Genomic DNA, 22294 nt, shown 5'->3' on the forward strand with positions numbered 1-22294 from the left:
CCCACACATTTCTGATTAACTGACATTAATTTCAGCTCTTTTTATCCCCCTCATTCTTCCTGTCATCACACCTCCTAACCAAATAAATTCCACTACAAAATGACCCTCAAATAACCCCAGGAAACTCTGTTGTGTTCTGCACATTAAATAGTAATATGTTTGAGTTCTATCTAGCTTCTTTATTATAACAGCTTGCACGTATGAGGAGCCTTCAAATTAAAGCATCTCAATGCGCATTTACAAATATCCATTTAGCCTCAACACCTATTATATCTGCTATGTTGCAGTGTGGAAAGGAGCCAGGAGCACAGAATCTGTGTTGTTTCAAGAGGTTCATTAGCAATAATCTCAAGTGAGAGAGTTAACATTGTTTCTAGGTGTAGTCAGTCTCACAGTTATTAACTCTCTAAATGCCTTCCAACACAATATGTATTTAGCAGATGTGCAAACTAAGGCACAGAGGAGAGGTTAATTGACATGCACAGTCACAGAGGAAATCTGTGGCACATGCACTAATTTAAGCAGCATTTATCTACCACAGTAATAGATGCCCTGGAAATACTTGCGAGATAAACTAGATAGGTAAAATTAGATTATATTTGATGAAGGCATGTAGCGAGATCTGCTTGCTTCCAGGCCAGTGTTTTAATCAGAAGGCTATCCAGTCACCTGACAGCCCTCACTCACCTGCACCTTTTAGCTCCCTTTGGTTTTGTTTGAACAATCATGGAAACAAAGTAAGTAAATAGACATTTACTTATATTACACTTGGGAATAGGAAAGTATGGATGACTTTAATCCCACTAGCCACCTTCAATAATGTTTACCATCCCCAAGTGGAAATATGCATGGGGAGTAAAGGCACAAGGAGATTAATTCAGAGAGCAAGCGAACTGCTACAATGACCAAAAAACAGGGATTTTTTAATATTTGGAAAAGCACCTTCCTCAACTACCTGGGGAATCTGTGAGAAGGAAGTTAGACATTTAATGCACTTTCCCACGGCATCTGCACCTAAAGTCACCCTCCAAAGTAGGGCAAATTGAAGGCATCTTTATATGAATGCTGCCTGCCCTCTGTTGAATATCTAGGCTGTAAAAACAGCATTATAAAAAGCTCTTTGTAAACAGCACAATACATAGAAATATAAATACCAATGGTAAAAGAGAGCCATCATGAATAAAAATCACCCAAACCATACAAAGCGGCTATTAGGAAACAAAGTGATAAAACAAGTCTTAGCATAATTGAAAGTGAGTATTTACTTAGCTATTAAGTGGATTCTGAACAGGCATACCAATACATAGCCATTTTACAACACAGTGGTTTATCCATTGCTATAGTAACCAGGGGGTTGATGCAGATGTTTAAATACATCAGCAACATTTCAGAATCAAGGACTTCAGATTATTGTTAAATGAGATGTTTACAGAAGATAAGCTGAGTAGATTCCACCTAAAGCAATGATCATAATAAAATGGTATTTCTAGCACACTAAGTTAATAGTCCACCAATTAAACTCTTTCTCTGAAAATATATATAAATAGCCCAGGATTTCTGTGATTTTTCTGATCATTTGCACGCTTTTAGATCATCACGGAAAGCAATTCATTAGGATCTATTCCAGAAAACTATCATGTTTACAGAATAGATGGAATATAAAGTAAATGTTATAGTTACTGGGACAATCCACCAGTCCTTTGGTAGAGGAAGAGTCGGACTGAACAGGAAGAGAAGCATTTGATTTGAATGGTCTCCCCCACTCAATACTGTTGTGCTCAGTTCATGGATATAGTTCTCCCTGCAGGATAGTTGTGACACTGGCTGGATTTGGGGGGGGGGGGGGGGGGGATTTATTATATTTTTAACATCAATATATCAGAATCATAATAATTCATATGAGATATGCCGTGTCAGGTACTGTTAGAAAGGCTGTAATGTGCTAAGTAAGATGATAATGTTTTTGTTCATGTGTTATATGTGTAATGGAAGTTATGGATATGTTTGATATATCTGTATTTCAAATTGCGCTGTGCCTGGCTTCTCTCCCTGGGCCCCCTGTACCTATGAATTTCTTAATGGGACATTAAACAAGCTAGTGCTGCAGCCATCCTGTCTGGGGTATCACCCAGGCACAGCACAATTTGAAATACAGATATATCAAACATATCCATAACTTCCATTACACATATAACACATGAACATAAACATTATCATCTTACTTAGCACATTATAGCCTTTCTAACAGCACCTGACACGGCATATCTCATATGAATTATTATGATTCTGATATATTGATGTTAAAAAAATATAATAAATGCCTCCCCCCAATCCAGTCAGCGTCACACCCCCAATGCGAGACTGGCGTAGAAGGGAGTAATCAGAGCTCCTGAATACACCTCAAGGGCCCCCCTAATCCAGCCAGCATCACAACAGTGGTATTCGCTTGTTTGTTTGTTTTTTAAACTTGCTAGACCAAAGGAATAAAAAGAAAAACATTCTCTCCTGGGTAAGACAGATAGCTCTTAGTAAGCTAAGCAGCTGAGCACACTGGAGCCGAAGGGGTGTTATTATGTACCTGAATCCAATAATTGGACACTCCTTACAGATGTTACACTTAGCTTGGTGTTTGGCAGTTTCAGCGGCAGCCACCCTGTGCAACACTGGCAGCCATACCATGGACTGTGGTTCCAGCCTCATCCAATCCAAGAACAGGGCTGCTTCGATTTCCGGCTTGTTATTGGCCTGTGAGAGAGTGTGAATAAAGAGAAGGACTGAGCAAAAAACAGTTAGTGTCCTGATGACTCACCTGTCCAACCAACTAGCTTTCTGCCCCTCTCACCCGTCCCTCTTCACTGAGCCTTCAATCCTGGTCAGCTCTCCCATGCACAAACCCTACATACCACTTCCAGGACCTTTTCCATTACATCCTGTCCACTCCGTGTCTGCCTTTCATATTTTGAAAGTTCACGGGGCAAGCATTGTCTTCATTTTGTGGCACCAAACACAGTCTACGTAATTAAATACATTGATTTAAAATAATAATAAATGTTAACGTTCTGTGATGTCTAATGTAGCAAGTACATAGACCGGAATGGTTTGGGGATTGAATGCCTCTTTCTTTAATTCATGATTCTGATTATCTTTACAATTTCAGCTCATGCTTCTCTGTGTAGTAGCACCCATTTCAGTCTGATCAGCGACCAGAGGGAACACTGACACAAATATTGGTGAGAAAAACCTCTAAATTAGTTTAAAATACATGGGCAGAGAGAGATGAGGAGCAGGGGGGAAACAAGTCAAGTTGGTTTGTTTTTTAACACTGTTTGCAAATTTGGTCACCTAATTAAAACTGTCAATAATTGCAGATGGGATGAGATGTCAAAAGCCGCTCACAGCAACATCCTCCTTCCTCTTCCCCCCAAAAATCTTCTGAATAATGCATTCCATTAACTTTGATCTAAAAAACTGCATCAATTTGATTAATTAGAATAAAGGCTTGGTTTATTTTTTCCTAGGGATCTTTATGCTAATTTGGGAACCTTCAGAAAATGTAAGGGTTCCACTGGTGGTAGGAGAGACCAGTGTAAACAGATTTCCGGTATTATTGTAATAATGTTAGAAAACAATAGGAGTTTCAATGTTTTATACATCTCTTGTATGAAATTAGAATAATCTTATTTGATGCTCTGCAATACATCCAATGGATTGTGCATTAAATCCATCTCATCTGACCTCCTTTTTCCTTAGCTATATTACTTTTAAAAGGAAACATTCACTGGAGCAAAGAGAACACAAAAGACACTACAAAAGAAAAAGTATAATAACCACAGTAACAGATCATAGCTTTAATTCAACAATTTGCTGACTATGTTGACAATGATGCATAATGTCTTTCAGTGAAGGATCTCAAAGCACTTTACAAACATCAATTAATTCTAGACATCCCTGTGAGGTGGGGGCACAAAACATTATTACTTTATCCCCATTTTAAGATAGAATAATTGGAGCACAGGAAGGTCAAATTGCTTACCCGAGGTCACACAATGAGTCAGTGTCAGTCAGGAACTGAACTGCTGAGTCATCATTCACACTTGTGCTCTTACTACAAGACAATACTCTCTATGGTCTCTCAGAGAGTCTCTGTTCCAGTGTAGTGGAATATCTGTTTAATATGCTATTTCTAGTATGAAAAGATGAATTCTGTATGGAAATGCTGCAGTGCATGTTGTAGATAGAATAAAAATGAGCAGCTCAAAGCATTAGCCCATTCTTTTGTAGCCACTTTAAGTTTGCAGGAAAAAAGTTGCTCTGATGAAACACCTCCTGTAACATTCAAAAATCCATATTAATTCTGCAGTCACTGTTGATTGCTAACGGTCCTAAAAGTTGACTATCCAACCACTCACTATAGAGCTCGTACAAAACCTGTGCTTTGGGAGATTAGCTGCATTAAAATGTTTCAAAACTGGTTATGAATTATATTACATGAAGATTTAAAGCCACATGGAGAAAAGCCGGTCAGGGTCAGACAGTATAGGACAGACAGTTCTTGACTGTTCCCTGAGCTGCTATTACATTTTCTTTAATAACATCTAAATCCAGTAAAGGAAGCAACTGAAGATTTTACATAAGGGAAAAAAAGTCTGCATTCAGACAGAACATATCTGAAGTAACAAGAGCAAGCTATAAAGAATATAAATGATTCTTTTCTTCAAACACATTTCTGTGGGACTCCCAATTTTTATGGTAGTAACAAAGTGAATCATAAAGCAAAATTTATAAAGCCTTTCCCAGCTCCCAAACAACAATTTGTTATGGAGGGATATTCAAAATCATTATACTTCAAACATCTGTTTGTTAGCCAAAAAACAAATGAGAGAAGGGAGAAGTAGAGTAATTTTTTGCATCTTTATGAAATGATCAGGAGCTTAATTTTTTTTGTCCCCTACCCCCCCCCTTTTTTTTTGTGTGTGTGGTAAGCTCTTCCTCCCATTTTGCTTATTCTGGCTTTTTTTAATGTATATTTTATCAATTTGGGGGCAGATCAAATTTATGTCTGTTGTACAATATTGCCTTATTTCTCAACATACAATGTGGTATCCTGCTGTCGGACAGAATCAGACATATTTAAAGTACACACAATATCTTCTGTAATGTTGCAATTTGGGAAGTAAGTTAATAATAATAATAATAATAATAATATTCACTTAATAGTGTCCTCCATCAAGGATCTTATATTAGGCTTCATTCATAGCAACCCTGTGACAGTAGATAAATATCCTAATTTTTCAGATGAGGAAACAGACATGAAATTTCCATGATTTGTCCACGGTGACAAACACAAAGTGAGCTTGTGACGGAGCCAGAAGACAGAACCTGCCTTCCAACATCCAATCCTGGACTTGGTTTTGCTTTTTGGCCAAGACTATCATTCCTTCTCCTCCACTCTCAAAGGCTTAATAATATATTTATGCCTTCCTATGCCGCCAGCTTCCCTCCCCGCTGGATATGTTAAAAGGGGTAAATAAAAAGGACAAGAAGAGTCAGTGCTCTATAGTTTCCAAGGCAAGTGCTATTTCATGGTCAACCATGAAAAGACAATCACAATGACAGTGACATGAGCTAGGGGCCCTGCTACATAAACTGCTTAAGCCATTCTTAACCCTTGGAGTGTCTAAGATGATGACTTTGATCTCTTGCATTATACTAATACCAGTCTAGTCATGGCGTTAGTGATGCATCAAATATAAATAAAATATTCTAACTGATGACATTGCTGGTAAGGCTTAAACTTTCCATTGGTTATCATTGAAAAGTCAAAATCCTTCTTCTTTTCCTCTGGCCTGGCCCTTATCATTTTAACATATCTCCATACAGAAATTCACTTTTAGATCTGCTCAGGTTTGCTTTTGAAAGCCAGTCACATTAATTTTTGCTTTCATACAAACAGGCCCACAACTTCCTATTGAAATAATACCAGAGGAAGTGCTGTTTTATGACGTATATACCATGGCAGCTTGCAGAGGGATTTGTTAGTTCCCCGTAGGCCAAGAGCTCCTTCAGCTGCACAAAGAGGATGCACCTATTGATGATACAATTATTTTAATAGTGTTTGTGTATTTGTCATATTTCAGTTATTCATACTGGGCATAATTACTATTATTCTTTTTCATATTGCAATTGTGGTCTACGGTCCCAATCAGGATCAGGGCCCAGACACATAGGAATACATGGCCCAGACCCAAAGAGCTTATAAGCCTTTATTCCAGCTTTGGTTTATCAGAAAACATGCTTCAGGAGTGGGGCGCACAGTTAAATACTTGTAAAAATAACTCAATCTTTCTTATTCACTGATACAGCATACATATATCCATAACACTGTAGAAAATTTTCTTTTTATATGGATGAATAGAATAAGATATCTGATGTTAGGTATAAATTAGTTGCATGTATTCCTCTACTCGTTTCCTGTGGATGACATTCCATATAAAAACTCCTGCCCTACATCCAGTTTCAATGGGGAAAAACATCCTTAAAGTATTTACAGTATAAAAAAACAAATGCTCCTCACATTTCACAAATGTATTGGGGGAATAGCAGCTACATTTTTGTTCACTCAGTTGAAATAACATACTGACCGTGGCTTTTCTTTGGTTCTCATTTCTTAGCATTTCAATGTCATGGTAACCCATAGAAGTAAGATGTATGTATAATACCTAACTGATAATGGTTTATAATTTTTATTTATATCACTTGGGCCCTGTCTATACTGGCCAGAGAAAGTATGTTAGCAATTTTCTAGCATGATTCACTAGAAAAATCCTGCTGCAGTTTCCTTGGCTAGTAAACAAAATAAGCAAGGCCTTAAAGGAGCACTGTCATGACTGACAGGCCCTATATAGTATCTTTTCAGTTTTATCCTAGAAATGAGCCAGACATGGAAAATACTAAACTTTCACTCAACAAAAACTAGGGGTAAAGCACCTCTAAATGTAACATCATGCAAGCTTACCACCCTGCCGACAAATATAGTTTTCTTAGCTTGTAACACTGCCCTACCTCCCAGGAGCATTTATTTACCATATTTACTAAAGAAGAGAAAGATAGTCCCTTCAAACCGGCATAATACATTACTGAGAAAATTCACACAACTTTTCATGGACCTTACAGATAATCTTTATGTACTGTGACCCAAGCATTTTCATAAAGCTCTTTTGCCCTTGTTTAAGATTTTTGCTTTTAAAATACCTCAAAATATTTTTCTGGTTTGGGGACGATATTCCCAGTTGTATATGCAATATATTATTATACTCTAAGTCTCATCCTTGCTCCCCACAGTTAGTGTTAGCACCTCCTTTCCTTATTCAGATACTATGAAAATCAAGCCTCCAAGGTGGTGGGAAGAAAAATAAAATGAAAGCAGCAGCCTGAAGTAAAAAACTCATTCCTCAGGACAAAGAATGCACTTGGGGAATGGTAAGTATTTTATTACCATTTGCACAGTCTGTTATAAACAGCAGTGCTGAGAACACATGAACGTTGACAGAACAAGACTGCCCTCCCCCACCATTCCCAAGGACTTATACTTCAAACAAAGACCAGGAGAGATTTTCCCCTTGTTATCTCCTGGTACAATAAACATCACATTTTCATGCTGCTGTGCATGACAGACAAGGCTGTTGCCAGGGCACCTAACCTAAGGGGGTTGGGAGAGTGGATTTTGAAGTATATTTTGAAATATATGTTTGCTGCTGACTCTCTGACATGCCTTAAAGTTATTACTAGGTGATGATCAGCACAACTAAAATAAATAAATATATAAATACATGAAATAAATAAATCCCAAAGTACAATTCTTAGTCCTTAAAAGAGACATGTGAAGAAAGACCTAACATCAGACAACATTTGGACACAACAGTGCAAAGCACACATCCCCTGATTTATGTCTCTTTATTAAATTATTTCCATTCAAGAAAACCCCGAAGGAGGAGAACAGGGGGAGAGAAAGGACTGTGGAGCAGTGTCATTCCACTGACAAGCTCCCAGAGTACTACCCTCCCACCCTTCCCTATTTCAGGGACTCCCTGCAGTCCCCCACTCTCTCCCTCATGCCATGAGCTGTGTCCTTCATAGCCCCCTCCCCAATGATGGGGGCCCCCAATTCCAGAGTTTTTTTGTTCCCCCTATCTCCTGTCTCCAGGGGCCCCACTTTCAATCTCCCCATCTCTACTCCTCCCCACATTCCAGTTCCCTGCTCCCAGGCCTGCCCACTCATTTCCTCCTCTCTGGGTCCCTGCTTTCCTCAGCATCACAATTATAATCCCACCCCATTCCCTTACAAATCCCTGTTTTGCCCTCCCACTCTCCACTTCTCCCCTGCCAGGTCCATGCCCCTGCCAGGTCCCCTGCTTTTCCCTCCATTGGCAAATCCACTCCCCTTCTCCCCACTGGTCCTGCCTGCTTCCTCTCCCTCACCCCCATCTGGGTCCCTGCTTCCCCCCCTACCATTGCCCATCCCTCAGGTCCTTGGCTGTTTCCCCTCACCCCCACTCTTCGCCCTCCCACACACTCTGCTCTCCCTTCCCCTCCTCCCTGGCTCCCCGCTACCTATCCTACAAACCCTCCTCATCAGGCTCTCTTCTGTTAAGAGTTGAGGCTACAGTCTATCCAGGCACCAAGTTAAGATTCTGCCTCTGAAGCATGAAGGCAGCAGCAGGGGGCAGCAGAGAGATTTCTCTGCACCGGGGCAGTTTGGGGGCCCTGCTGATTTTCCTGTGAATAAGGTTCTTTCAGTGTTTTGAGTTGCACCATATTCAATAGGGTTCTGTCCATTGATAGCTAAATATTCCCTGAAATTTTGGAATTGGTTGGATGTGGTGCTCCAAAACTAGCATGTTATATCCAAACACACACAGAGAGAAATGCAGCTGAGTCTGCTTGGCGAAATATCTTCCTCAAACGCATTCGCCTCATGTCACAAATATATCCATTGTACTGCATTTTCTACTGTATACCCACAGGCTTGGATCCTCTTTTCAAAAACATTTTTTTTTTAAATCCCTATCCCCCACCTTTTCTTCAAAATAGTTCTGTGGATGTTACTGTAGTTTGTTTCCATGGGAGAAGGGAAGGGGCAGACTCCACAGAGGCCTGAATGAACGGGAAGCAAATTTGCATGTCCCTTTCAGCATCCATGTAGGATGTGACTGAGGAGCTGCTGTTGCATTCTACTGTGTTGATCTGATAAAACCCAAAAACGCAACACAGAGCCCTCTAACAGACTCCTGAAGGTTACCACAGGGTCTATTCTAGCTACCAACATTCTTATTTCTTGTCCATCACCACGGCATCTTTTGGATATGGCTCATGATGCAGTTTTTGCATAGAGCACAGGGGAAGGCTAGGCTATATCAAGAATAAAAAAAGAGAAAAATGAGGGAATGGGGAAATATAAAGCTTCTGGAACTAAACTGATCCACATTCTCAACTTGTGGAAAAGTGAGTCACCACAGAAACCCAAAGTAACAATAAAAATTTTAAAAAAAATAAGTGACTTTAAAAATCCCTACCCATCACAATGGCAAACCACAGGTCATTTTCTAATTGTATATTTTTAAACGCACAATAACTCAAGATTACTTACTGCCATTACTATTCATTGAAAAGCACTTGCTGTATTTTGCATATTATGGAATGAAGATTGTCACAGTTTAACTTGAGCAACATGCAAAAATGCCTGGAGACAGTAGAGAGAGAGATAAGAAAGGGTGGATGAGGCCACCCACTCATTTATTGTTATGTAGCGGATGCATTGATGAGTATAGCAGAACATGCATTTCGTTCTCTCTTCTATAATCTACTCTAATCTGCTTCTTACTTCCTTTTATCATTCCTGATGCATTTCAACCTTTTGCTGTAGGAAACTGGAAATGTTTAGGTGTGCATCCTACTGTTGGCAAGGATAAAGGATAAATATCCTGCTTTCCTCCCCAAATTAAAAGTGTATAAGTATTGTCTGTTGTGAATTTGAGAAAAAAATCCTGACTACAGTGTGCACACTTCAATGCACAGTACAGCAAGTGTCACAGAATTGCTAAAAGGAGAGCAGCATTATCCATTCAAACAATGAAACAAGCAGAATGCCTGCTTGTCACCGCTCTGAAACAACACTAATGCTGACTCTTCAATTCATTCATTTGACCCATTCTTGCCTCTTTACTGGAGATCTCTGCTTTTCATTGTTATTTACACACACTATATGTGGGGTACATTGTCTATGCTACAAGTGCTAGAGCAGCACAGCTGAAGCTACACTGCTATATTGTTGTAATGTAGACACTTGCTATAGCAACAGAAGGGGTTTTTCCATCTCTGTAGTAAATCCTCCCACTTGAGAGGCAGTGGCAGAATTATTCTGTTGACCTAGCTGCAGCTACAGTGGGGGGTTAGATTAACCTAATTACATCACACATGGTGTGAAATTTTTCATAACCCTGAATAAAGTTGCTAGGTTTTCTTAAATTTTAGGTGTAAACCAGGCTTTAGAATAACTGGTGTTCTTCATGACAGCTGTGATCCATTGTTGATTTCTCAGTGGTGATCACCTACATCACATTTTATAACAAAAAGGCATGTGTGCTGGCAGTAGGAACAGGTAAAGTAATTCACATAAAATAAAAAAAATCCCATACGGCCCAGTTACAACATAGTTAGATCCTATCCACACTACCACTTTTAGCTATGTAGTAACCAGGACAGGATAACTACATTGAAATGGATTCCCCTCTGACACGTCTATATTTGTAGCATAGACAGGGCCTAAGAAGAAACTACCTGCCTCAAATGCCTTGCCAAGTAAACAGATTAGCAAACTAATGAGAAATTCCATTAAACAATCCCTGGAATTCAACCCTTTATCCCCCAATTTCTGCTCCTGCTCCTCAATGGATTTTACTTATCCTTTTCTCAGAGACAGAAATGTAAATTGTGTGGATTTAAATAAAAACTACAACAGGAAAAAAACAAAAACCGCATATGCTTACAAACTGGAAGCAGCTCCTAACACTAGGTTCAATGTTACTGCCACCAAATGATGCAACTTCGCCCAGCTGTCGTGGAATCTGGATGGTGTCATGCAGGAGAAGGCCCAATCGGCGCTGGTCACAGAATCCAGTTGAACTTGCCACCTGCTTGAATAGATCTAGATGGATGAAAATTAAGCAAAAAGAGTTTTAGGGAGAGAACATGACAACTGGGACTACATATATATTGCAGAAATGCAATTTTTTTTGGAGGCTCAAAAGTGTGGTGCCATGGTGGGAGTGGGCACAATTCAATGCATCTCCATCTGGCTATCTTCTCTGTTTATTAACCAGTTAGATCATGGGCTTGTATCTGTCAAAAAGGACTACTCTAAAACAACAATCTGACAGAATTTATATAATACATTCAGAACCAACACAGGCTATAACTCCATAACAGTTACTTAGACTGCAACCATAACACATGCATACAGTGTCTCTGATCCACAAAAACTTTTTAACATTAATGTACATAGAGTCTGAACAGCTTTAAACATACAGCCCACAGGAACTGTTTCTGTTTCTCACCATGAGTTGCTTTGAAGAACAAAAAAGTTCCCTACCTTTGATATTTCATAATATACTGAATCTAAGATTATTTTTTAAATGAAAGAAAAACATTACCCTGTTACAGAGTCCCACCACCCGTCGGCAATGTTAATATCATATTAAGTTTTAGTTTTTGAAGTGAAATGTCATTTTAAGCCATGCTCCATTATAGCAGCACTATCAAAAAGGAATCACAATTTAATTTGTTGAACATTAGTTATACTATATATATTTTGAGGATGTTTTAAAGTTTGTAATAAGAAGAAAAATCAGGTTAGGATCAACAGAAATATTTATTTGGTACTAACCCAGTTGATAATTCATGACCTGAATCAATTCTGCTTATTTTTCAAAGAGTAAAAAATGTCACTAGTGTAATAATAATATGCTTTCAGGGCTGCGGCCTCCTTAATATTTCATTCCACACTGGGGGTGCAATTATATAGGAACACCAATATTGTTAATGATAAGTTTCTTAGCACAGCTTTGACAGATGATTTTTCTTTTTGGTTCCTTTTAATTAGAAGAATATAATTCTTGCCATATCTGGTCTCAAGAATACATGATTTCGGGGCAAATCCTGCCTTCGCCTCCATGGCCCTGGAGACTTTCCCTGGCAGCAGAACCAATAGTGTTCTGCTGCACAAGCGGGTAGTAGATCCCTGGGCAGAACTCAACTCTACAGGGACTCCCAGAGAGCATCAGTAGACAGGAATGAGAAAAATCAAAAGATCAGCTGCTATGATGCTCCTGTCCTCTCCCTTCACCACAAGAAGGGGGCCATTAGGAGAGCAGGAGTGACTGCAGCATCAGGTAGTGGAAATAGAGCAATGATGGAACAAGTCCAAGGATTCCTTTCTTCTCACCCCCAACTGCACATTTTTTCATTTCTCCTTTTATTAAAGCATCTACAAAGTTTAAAGGAAGGTTACACATTACAATCAATCAGATACATCCATTTTCAGAGAGACAACATTCAGCACTTGCAAAGGAATATATTAATCTGAATAGATATTTCCCAACTGTAACTTTTATAATCCTAACTGCACCACTTTTCTGGGAAACATCTCAAGATCAAAGTTTTGACATTTTATTTTAGTTTTTTTATTTTGATCAAATTATACAAAATATTTTAATGCTGCAGTAAAGGAGGTTTGTTCAATATATTTTCATATTTCTCTGTTTAAAAAATTGTAAAAATTTTCAAAATCTTGATTTTCAAAAAGATGCTGGATTAAAATTCATCTTGAGTCAAATCCTAAAGTCCTTGCTCATGTTCCAACTCTGCAAACACCTACATATGAATATTACCATTGAACTCAACAGGTTACATAACTTTACTCACACAAATAGAGTGTCCAGGCCTCACACACACACACATGTAAAATGAAATAGTTGCAAAAAAGTTTTTCATGAGTATGCACATCTTTATTGTTCAACTAGGGATAGCAACTGTGGTTGCACATAATTTTGTCAAGTATGATTCTGCTGCCACTGTAGACACCAAACTTAAGATACTGTGTTTTATTTAACATGCCATAACACAAATTGCTCTAATTATTTTTCCTGAAAGGGATTATTTTTTTCTTGGCTCTGTCATCTTATCATTTAGACCCTGTTTACACTGGTCAGGAAAAAAGCCTTAGCACTTTTTTATGTCAAATCATGTGAAGCCCTAGTTCTTGATATTCATTTTTTCTGGCCCGTGTAGAAAAAGCATTAATTTACCATGGGAAGTGAGGGGAAATCTACACTGGACAAGTCACTAAAAATACACTATAGACAACTATCCTGCACTGAAGGACTATAGGACTTTTCTGTCCCTAGTTTTTGTGTTTCTGTGATATACAGGAAAAAAATATAAATAAAATAAATTAAATTATAATAAAATGAAAATATAAATTAAGACACATGACTTACATCTGTATTTATCTTCCAAATGTGCTTTACACAGGGAAACTACACCAGTTTTAAAAGATAAGACACGGATCCTTCCTGTTCGACCCCTGTTGATCATGACAAGAAAAACAAATATCGATTGATAATATAATTTACATATTTGATTATTTATTTAGGAGAGTAATGCAACTTTTAAAATGAAACACAATCTTAACCACCAATCTTAGAGACCTGATATTACTGGCGGTTTTAAAAACAGTTTGGACAAATACCTGTCAGGGATGCTCTAAATTTACTTGGTCCTGCCCCAACACAGAAGGCTGGGCTTGATGACTTTTTAAGGTCCGTTTTGGCACTACATTTCTATGATTCTATACTACCATACAAAAATTAATTCTTGTGTTGCCTATAAATGACCTGTTGAATACACTGGTTAGATCGTATTAATCAACAGTTACAGGATAAGGTAACTGATTGCTGTTCCATAGTTAATGCTGAGTTTTGCACTTAAATCAGGGATTCAACCACTTTGGCATGTATGAAACGACAGTGTACTTCCCCCCAATTACAACATTTATTGAATACAGAATGAATTTTCTGAACATTTGACATGTACATGACTTAATTAGTTTCCACGTTAACATTAATTTTAAAATGGGCCCTGTAAAATATTGAATACCCTGTGCCAGTCTATTTTTCCTAGTCCAAATGATCATCATAACCAAATAATGCAAACTCTTCAAATTTCCCATATAGACTGAAAGTCACTACATTTGAAGACTTTTTTTTAAATGATTAATGGTCATTTTCTGCATTTATTATTTATAGTTGAAAATGCTTCAGCAAGGGCTGACAAATAAATGTTCTTATACAGAAAATTCCAAAAAGAATCGCCTTTTCTTTTTTTTTTTTTTAAATGGCTGCCATTTCCTTTTGTAATCAGTGGCAGTGAAGCTAAAAGTGCCTTTAGCAAACACTTCATCTTTTAAAATGGCTACCACCTTCCACGGCTAACAATGGAAGAGAAGCCAAGACGCCTTCAGGGAAGATGGGGGTCCCCGGCAGCATTCAGAGCTGCCCTCTTCCCTAAGAATAGCTTGACTTCATTCCTATTGGGAACAATGGGAGGTGGTGAACATTTTGAAACATGTCTTCGCTTAGTGTCAGCTTTAGCCTCACTCAGTAGTGGCACTGCAGGACTTGCTTTTCCCACCCGTGCCTAAAACAGGGCAAGCTATGCATAGGGATGTGAGCTGCATATGAGGTGTGCAGAGGAGGTAACAATCTTGCCTAAAAATAAGGAATAAAAAGGCACACTGGAGAAATTATTACATTATAGCAACCTGCATTTGCCTCTGATCTCCTCTGCGTAACATCCAACACTTCCCACTCACTTTCAAGAGCCTGTATGAGCCCACCCAGTCCATATGTGGTCTCTAGTCATTCTCCTTTCCCCTATCCACTTGTGCTCTGTAGCTTCTCAATATCTACAACATCCTCCACGACTGTGTGCCATGCAACTTCTCTGCTTGAAATCTTTCCTCAGAACTCAAGTTTTTTTCAATTTATATTCAATGGCTGACTAAACTTCCACATTCATTGGTATTCCAGATAGTATCCCAATTTTGATGTATTTAAACAAAACAATCCTGCTCCCCCAAACAAATGATCAAAATGTGTACAATACAATATGCATGTGTCTAATAACTCCTTAGGTAGAGATCTAGCCATAATTTTCTGACTATAAATGCCACTTTCACTATTGCCACTGAAAATAAGAATATTAATGCACGCATTTATAAAAGACTCCCCATGCTGTGCTGCACAGTATATGAACAGTTCAGCCAAGAAATACGTTTCCTCTGTAATAATATCAAGGTCAGCGGAAGAGTCACTTGCATGCATTGACCCAAATTCTGCTATCATACAGGTGTAATACCTCAGTAACTCCGCTGAAATACACTACAGATTTGCACTGGTGCAACAGAGCAGAGTTTGGATCCCTCATCACATCCCATTTTTTTTTTTAAAATATTATTTTCCTATTAAAAAAATCAGCATTTGTTATTCACTTATGCCAGAAGTTCAACATTCTGTTCTTATTCTTTCCTTCTTCGCACTTTCTCCCCTCCCCCAAATCTTTCCAAATTCATTATCCTTTGTGTCCCCAGAAACCCATGCTGATGAATACCAGCTTCATGCAAATTATACAGGAGAGGCATGTAGCATGATGATTTTCCGGTAAGGTTTATTAAATTGGAACTTACATGAAGCTGGCTAAGCCCTCCTCCCTCGCCTCCCAAGTCAAGCAGATAATTTTGCATGTTACTGCAAATGAGTATAAATATCCGATCAATTAAAACAAATTTGAAACATACTGAATAGTTGCAAGGCTGCATCCCAAATTGGACTAGTCGTTGGTAGTGTTTTCTAGTTATCAATACCTTTGCAAATGACAGCTTGGAAGCATAATAAATGCAAATTATTATGGTATTTAAAAAAAAAAAAAAAAAAGCCACATGGTCTCTAACACGAGATTGAACACAAGAAAATCATCGGGGGATTTGTCTATTTACACCCTATCAGTAAAGCTAAATACATTTGACTGTTGGCTCTTCTTTCTGTGCTCATTCAGGATAACACAAAAAGAAAACTTCCCTCACTCCTGGGTCCGTACCATATTGCCTCTAGTCCTGTAGCATCCATTTTCCCAACAGGCCTCCCCTGAATGGAGCAGACTATAATTTGCAAAGTAGTAGGTTTTAACATGGAACAATTTTATTTAAACCAAATAAATGAACATAATGAGATTGGATTTAGTAAGACAGAGTCCTGAGGAGAAGAAAGCAGGAGGATTTTATTGCCCCAGCCTACACTCCTAACATTTTTTTTGACTGGGAAGAATTGTAATTCGTACTCAGATTTTATTCATATTAGTGTCTAAATACAAACTGAATCAGATATTTGATTTCTGAAAACGCAAATAGATTTAAAAAAATTCTAACCTAAATATTAAATATAACCCTGTTTTCTATTGCCTGTAAACAAAGCAAAAATCTAGTGTAATCACAATACATAATATAATATAGCAGAATGACTATCCACATTAATTCCATGGCTGTTGTTGATTATGAGAGAATAGGAAGCCCTCCATTTATAGAATTGTCCTGTGGGAGAAGATTGGGAGACATTCACAGTTTCCTACCCAGAAATCAATAAGGCATAATTATCTTGATTAAAACTTGATGAAAGAAACATTCTTGGTGCATGGAATTACTTCCATGCTATGGATCTTTATTTTAATTTAATCCAAAATGTTAATGAAATTAAAATCACACTCCCTGTGTTTTTCAAATTACATCTACACAGGTTTATTTTGCCACATGGCATGTGAGTGTGCATCTGACTTTAAGGATACCTAATAGTTACTTCTAGTCTTAAGTAACCAAGTCAGGGCTTGGACAGCCAAATTTTCCTCACAGAATTTACAGAGCTGTTTATTACTGTAAATTGAACAATAATCCAAAATCAGGTCATTTTATTTTATTAATGGGTAATTTAGGAGCTGTCCAAGCTTGATGAGGCAGCTGATTAAAACAGCAGATAGAATGGAACTTCTATAAGATTATCAAAGTAAATCTACCCCATCTTCTGTAAATTCATGAGCATGGACTCAGTATATATACATTCAACTTTAAAGGTGGTCTTTGTTTGTTTGCTAAAACTGAATTTTAGAAGAAGCATTATTAACCTATTAAAATTCACTTAGATCTGTTGGCTACTAAAGGTCACAAGCATATTGCGCCACAGGTGGCCGCCATTCCAGCATCTAACAAGGATTACATACTAAAAGCTACAGAAGATGTGTAGTTCTGAATAGGCTTAATTGTTGGAAGCCTAGGCAAACATGAGCACACATATGATGACAATTATGCTGTTGCTTTTTGATAATACTCTTAACTAGTTAAGATAAAGGTGCACTAAAAAGGGAATTCAGATGTGCTTTGCAGAGTTATAACTTAATGATAGGATGGAGTTATGAAAAATGACCCTAGATACCCAAAACATTCTACTTTAAAATAGTCCATTTTCCTGCTGTCTCACTTCTTAGCTTAATAAAACAATTTTGGACTCCAAGCCTAACCCAGGGCTATATTGATTTAGCCAAGTGCAACCACTAAGCTATTAGTTTTATTAAACTTGCACTATGACCACCAGCTTTACAGCTCTGAGCCACTCGTTTTGTAACCAGGATGACAACTCATTATCCCCAGCTATCATTAAAGCCTTTTAGCACAGTACACTCAGACTACCCGCACATACGTGTCATAGACATTCAACAGCCAGTTGAGGCACATGTCCACACAGAGGGGGACGTTGACCAGGTTATTGTGCTCTTGTTCCAGTCGATCATAAATGGTGGTCAAACAGTTAATGATCTGTAGGATGTCCATTGACTGGTCATTCTGTTTGAGGTTGTGCTGGTCCAAGGCATCACATGCAGCAGGCAGATTCAGGAGATCCACTGTTTAAAATGAAATAATAAACAATAATAATAAAACAGTCATTTAAAGTATTAAACTTCCAACAATAATATATTTTTATTAACATTTTCTCAAGTTTTCATCCCTTCCCCAGTCCTGTTAAGTGACCTTTGTCTGTAAGTAACCTTTTATGCCCTGATCCTGCAAACTCTTAGACTCTTAGATTGGGCCTTAGACTGTAAATAGTATAAGTCAGAGAACTGTTTCATATTGTCTGTGAAGGACCTACCACACTATTGGGTGCTATATAAATAAAATTTCTTATTCAATATGTATAAAATATGAAATCATTTAACTTGATTTTTATATTCCTGTCGACAGTATTTAATTAAAAAACACATTGAACATGCTGGAATTATAGTACATATCAACTTTAATGAGGTTTTCCATCACAGCATTACTTTTGGCAAATAAAATACCACTTACTAGAGATGATGGGAGACATTTCAATGGGGCCATATTCCATTGGAATATGCGGCTCTATGTAACTGACCTTGACCTTGTGTCAATTTTTTTTGTATTCTATATAATAATGTAATATAAAATAAGTCAAAACCAAAACGAAACAATTTTGTCAAAATGAAGCATTTCAATTAATCAAAAAAAAGTTTTTCCCCAGAATTGTTCTTTGTGGCGAGATTTGAAAATCTTGTGTTTTGCTTTGATTCAGAATAAAATTTCAAAATCCTTCACTAAATGGAACTTCTGTTCTTTACACAGTTCTACTTATTACTCTTAATGTTTATATCCACTCTCACTAACGTCAAAAGCAGTTCAGTATCAATTGAGGTTAGTATTTTGTCTCTAACCTTTGGAGGGTAACACTTTCATGTGTTATGAGAGATGATTTTAAAAATGAAACTGGGATCAAGATTTAGTTTCGTACAAGAAAATGAGGGCTCTCTATATTTGGCACTTATTGCCATAAAGTCTGAGCACCTCACAAATACTAACGCATTTATCCCCACACCACCTCCATGAAGTGCTGAAGTATTGTTTTACCTATTTTACAGATAAGGAAGAAAACCAGAAAGACTAAAGAGCAAAGTCACTCTTACTTGCACTGAGTTGATTTCAGTGGGATAACCACAGAGTATGATATCACTCAATATGATTAAGGGCGGAAGAATCTGGCCCTAAGTGAAGGTCATATACGAAATCAGTGACAGAGCTGGGAACTGAACAAAGATCTTTCAAGTCCCAGGTGAGCGCCTTAACCACAAGACCATTCTTCCTCTCTTTGAAATAAAAAAGATTTTTAACACGCTTTGACAAACAACACTTCGCAATTTAACAGATTTTTTTTTAAAAATAACTTTGTTCAGTGAAGCAATAGCTTAATGTCACATTTGGCCAAATTCACCTCTGATGCACTTTAAAATTACATCAAGGATGAATCTGGCACTGTGTATCCTAATGAGGAGAAAAATATCTCTACTTCAGCCTTCCAGACTCAGCACTGGATAATTTGGAAGGTGTTACACCATATGGATTTTCAGAAGTGCCTATGGAGTTTCAGAATACAAATCAGAGACCTGTGCTCCTAAATCCCTTAAGTACTTTTGAAAATCTTAGCCTAGGTGCCTAATATACTCAAATCCTAAAGCAAATAAAGATAGTATGAAGTGGTAGATACATGTCCTTACTGTGATACTAGAAGATCTAGCTTACAGAGTGAATAACTTTCATTTTTTTAAATTAGTATTTTTCTAAATATAAAGCACTTTTCTTTTGGAGATTGTTATCTCATTTACTGACATAAAAAAATTAACCATCCTAAGATGTGTGTCCTGTTCAACAACAGCCTATCTATCAACCCTATCTCTAAAGGTCATAGAAAGATGCTTTTCTCTAACAACAATTTATTAGCCAAATTGGAAATGCAGCACTGCATTCACAACACCTTTAACTCAGAGCTTTAGGCTGAATGCTCAGTTCCTCTGAGACAATGAATCAATGGTAATTAAGTGAACCCCTCAAGGATCTGGGTGGCAGCTTAATTATACATGTGACTACAGATAATCATGGGTCATTCTGTTTTGTGAAAGCTTTTAACACTAACAAGTGGCAGCATCTTAAAGTCCTTTAACCATGCTCTTTATTAATCAGACCTTCTGTCTGGTCTTGAAGTCAATGATATATAGGTGTCTAATAACACATGGGGTGGTGTGACACCAGACACTGCTTTAGGACAACTTCTCCTCCTCCTGGACTTTCCCCTATAAAATCAACAGGAGCTTGATAGGAAAAGTACTGGGGGTCCATTTTCTCTCAGAGACATAATAATAGCATATATATCATAGAAGATTAGGGTTGGAAGGGACCTCAGGAATAAGGGATTAGGGTTGGAAGGGACCTCATCTAGTCCAACCCCCTGCTCAAAGCAGGAGTCAGACCAACCCCAACTAAGTCATCCCAGCCAGGGACTCCTCCACAAAAATGGACCCACCACGTATGATCATATCCTGAGACGTAACCCCCATAATTTGTCTTAATGCAGTCAACTAAATATATACAAAAGAGTTGGTTTTTAAATTGATTTACAAGGGGCTGCACACTGTGTAGCTTCTGTAGGCTGAAATTATTGCACACCGGTTTTCCAGTTTTCACGAAAAACTCAATAGGGTTCTGCCCAGTGATGCCTAGAACGTTCCCTGAAGCTTCAGAATTGATTGGATGCAGTGTTCAAAAGTCATCGTGTTACATCTTAACAGATAAGTAGAGAAATACAGTCAAGTTGAGTGAAAGGCTTGACCAATTCTTTTAGATAAACTGGCACAGTTTTTGTGTGTAGACCAGCCTTTAGGTTATTTGTGGAGTTACATCACTGCTGTATATCTCAGCCAAAGGTAAACAATACTTTGGCCTTTATAGACAAAGAGAAGTGGGGATTTGTGCTTAAGCCCAGCTCATATTCTTCATCGAAGACATGGGCCAGGGGACCCATCGTGTAAAATACTGGTAGTCTGAAGCATGGGAAAATCTAAAGACAAGGGAGGAGAGGCAAGTTTAGGGAGAAAGTTGACAACTATCTAGCAGGAAAAAGATACTCTGTGGTAATCACATACTGAAATTGAGGGAAACTAAACATATGGCTGGTGGTTAAAAGCATACATGGAGCTCACAGAATGCAAGGTCATCCCGTGAGTAAACCTGATGTTCTCTGTTGAGATATAAGTAATCTTTTAGTCTAGTTAGTAAAAGAGCAAAAGAAGATAATTGGTAAAGAAACTACAGCATACCTTTATTTTGTTAACTCTCTAGGGGAAGTTTGCAGAGAAAGTGAATTTTATTGACATCATAACATTTAGATGTGGATTGTTGATATATTTTAAAAGCAATTCTGTACACAAGAAAATTAACATGCTTTGATGTGATTATCAAAGGAGAATGTACATTTAAAAGCAATGGTGAAATGGTTATATCTAGCATGCACATTATACGCTGTAATGCTGGGAGGCTGATACCACATCTGAGAATGTTTCAGGGTAACACCACGTGCAAACATTTCTTAGCACATTAATTTATTTGCTCAAGATCACAATTTTTTCTACATTTCTCTCTTTAGCCTTAATTTACCTTTACATCCAGATATATAAACTATATTAAACTCATTCTTACACTTAGCTTCCCAAAATCCTGTAAAGGCACAAAACATAAACTGTTTAAATATAGGTGATTGCTTAGAATCCTTAGAAACCTCAGAAGACAAAAATGTCCTGTATTTTATAATATTGGAGGGTTTGCAGAGAACAAAAACAATCCAGGACTTTGCTCCTTCCCCGCCAAGTTTCAAAGATGAAGTAAAAAGGAAGGAGATGAAAGCAATTACTTCAAATGGAAATTTGAACTCTCTTGTTTATGTCTCGATGCCTTGAGATCCAAAATAGCGTTCAATTTCTACTAGTGCCAAATTGAAAGAAACAGCAAGAAACTCAGTAATAATTTTGCTGCCTAATTAAATTGGGTTCACAAATGCTAGTTAAATTGTAAGAATATTTAATGATGGTGTCTTTGTTCTTTGAAGGAATATTGCTTTTCAAATAGCGAGTAAAAACATAATTAACCAGACTCCTCAAACAACTCTCTATAGATACAAGCGGGAAGAATGTGCTTAGGTATTTAGTGTAGGTGCCACTGCATGTTTGTTAAAACATCTGGATCTCAGAAAATCTTCACTTGCCTTCAAGTGAACGTTTAGATAAAGACAAACTGTAC

General features: G+C 37.7%; 1 protein-coding gene across 20 annotated transcripts in view; it reads right to left on the reverse strand.

The window, feature by feature from the left end:
• The window catches only part of DMD (dystrophin), a 1854857-nt gene that overhangs the window by 49622 nt on the left and 1782941 nt on the right, over nucleotides 1-22294 (reverse strand). For 19 of the 20 annotated variants that reach the window (XR_010919130.1, XM_067545076.1, XM_067545077.1 and 16 more), the window contains 4 exons: nucleotides 17856-18057; nucleotides 13554-13639; nucleotides 11046-11203; nucleotides 2579-2745 (listed from right to left, as the gene is read on the reverse strand). Coding sequence is in view for 18 of the 20 variants with exons in the window: in XM_067545076.1 (XP_067401177.1) it covers nucleotides 2579-2745; nucleotides 11046-11203; nucleotides 13554-13639; nucleotides 17856-18057 (613 nt within the window). In the remaining 2 variants the exon portion in view is untranslated. Of the gene's footprint in view, nucleotides 1-2578; nucleotides 2746-11045; nucleotides 11204-13553; nucleotides 13640-17855; nucleotides 18058-22294 lie in introns of those variants that run through there. The other variant, XR_010919131.1, reaches the window with a different exon arrangement.

Source organism: Emydura macquarii, unplaced genomic scaffold, assembly GCF_026122565.2.
Source record: "Emydura macquarii macquarii isolate MOO-44397 ecotype Brisbane River unplaced genomic scaffold, CSIRO-AGI_Emac_v2 contig_1043, whole genome shotgun sequence".
Classification (NCBI taxonomy): domain Eukaryota; kingdom Metazoa; phylum Chordata; order Testudines; family Chelidae; genus Emydura; species Emydura macquarii.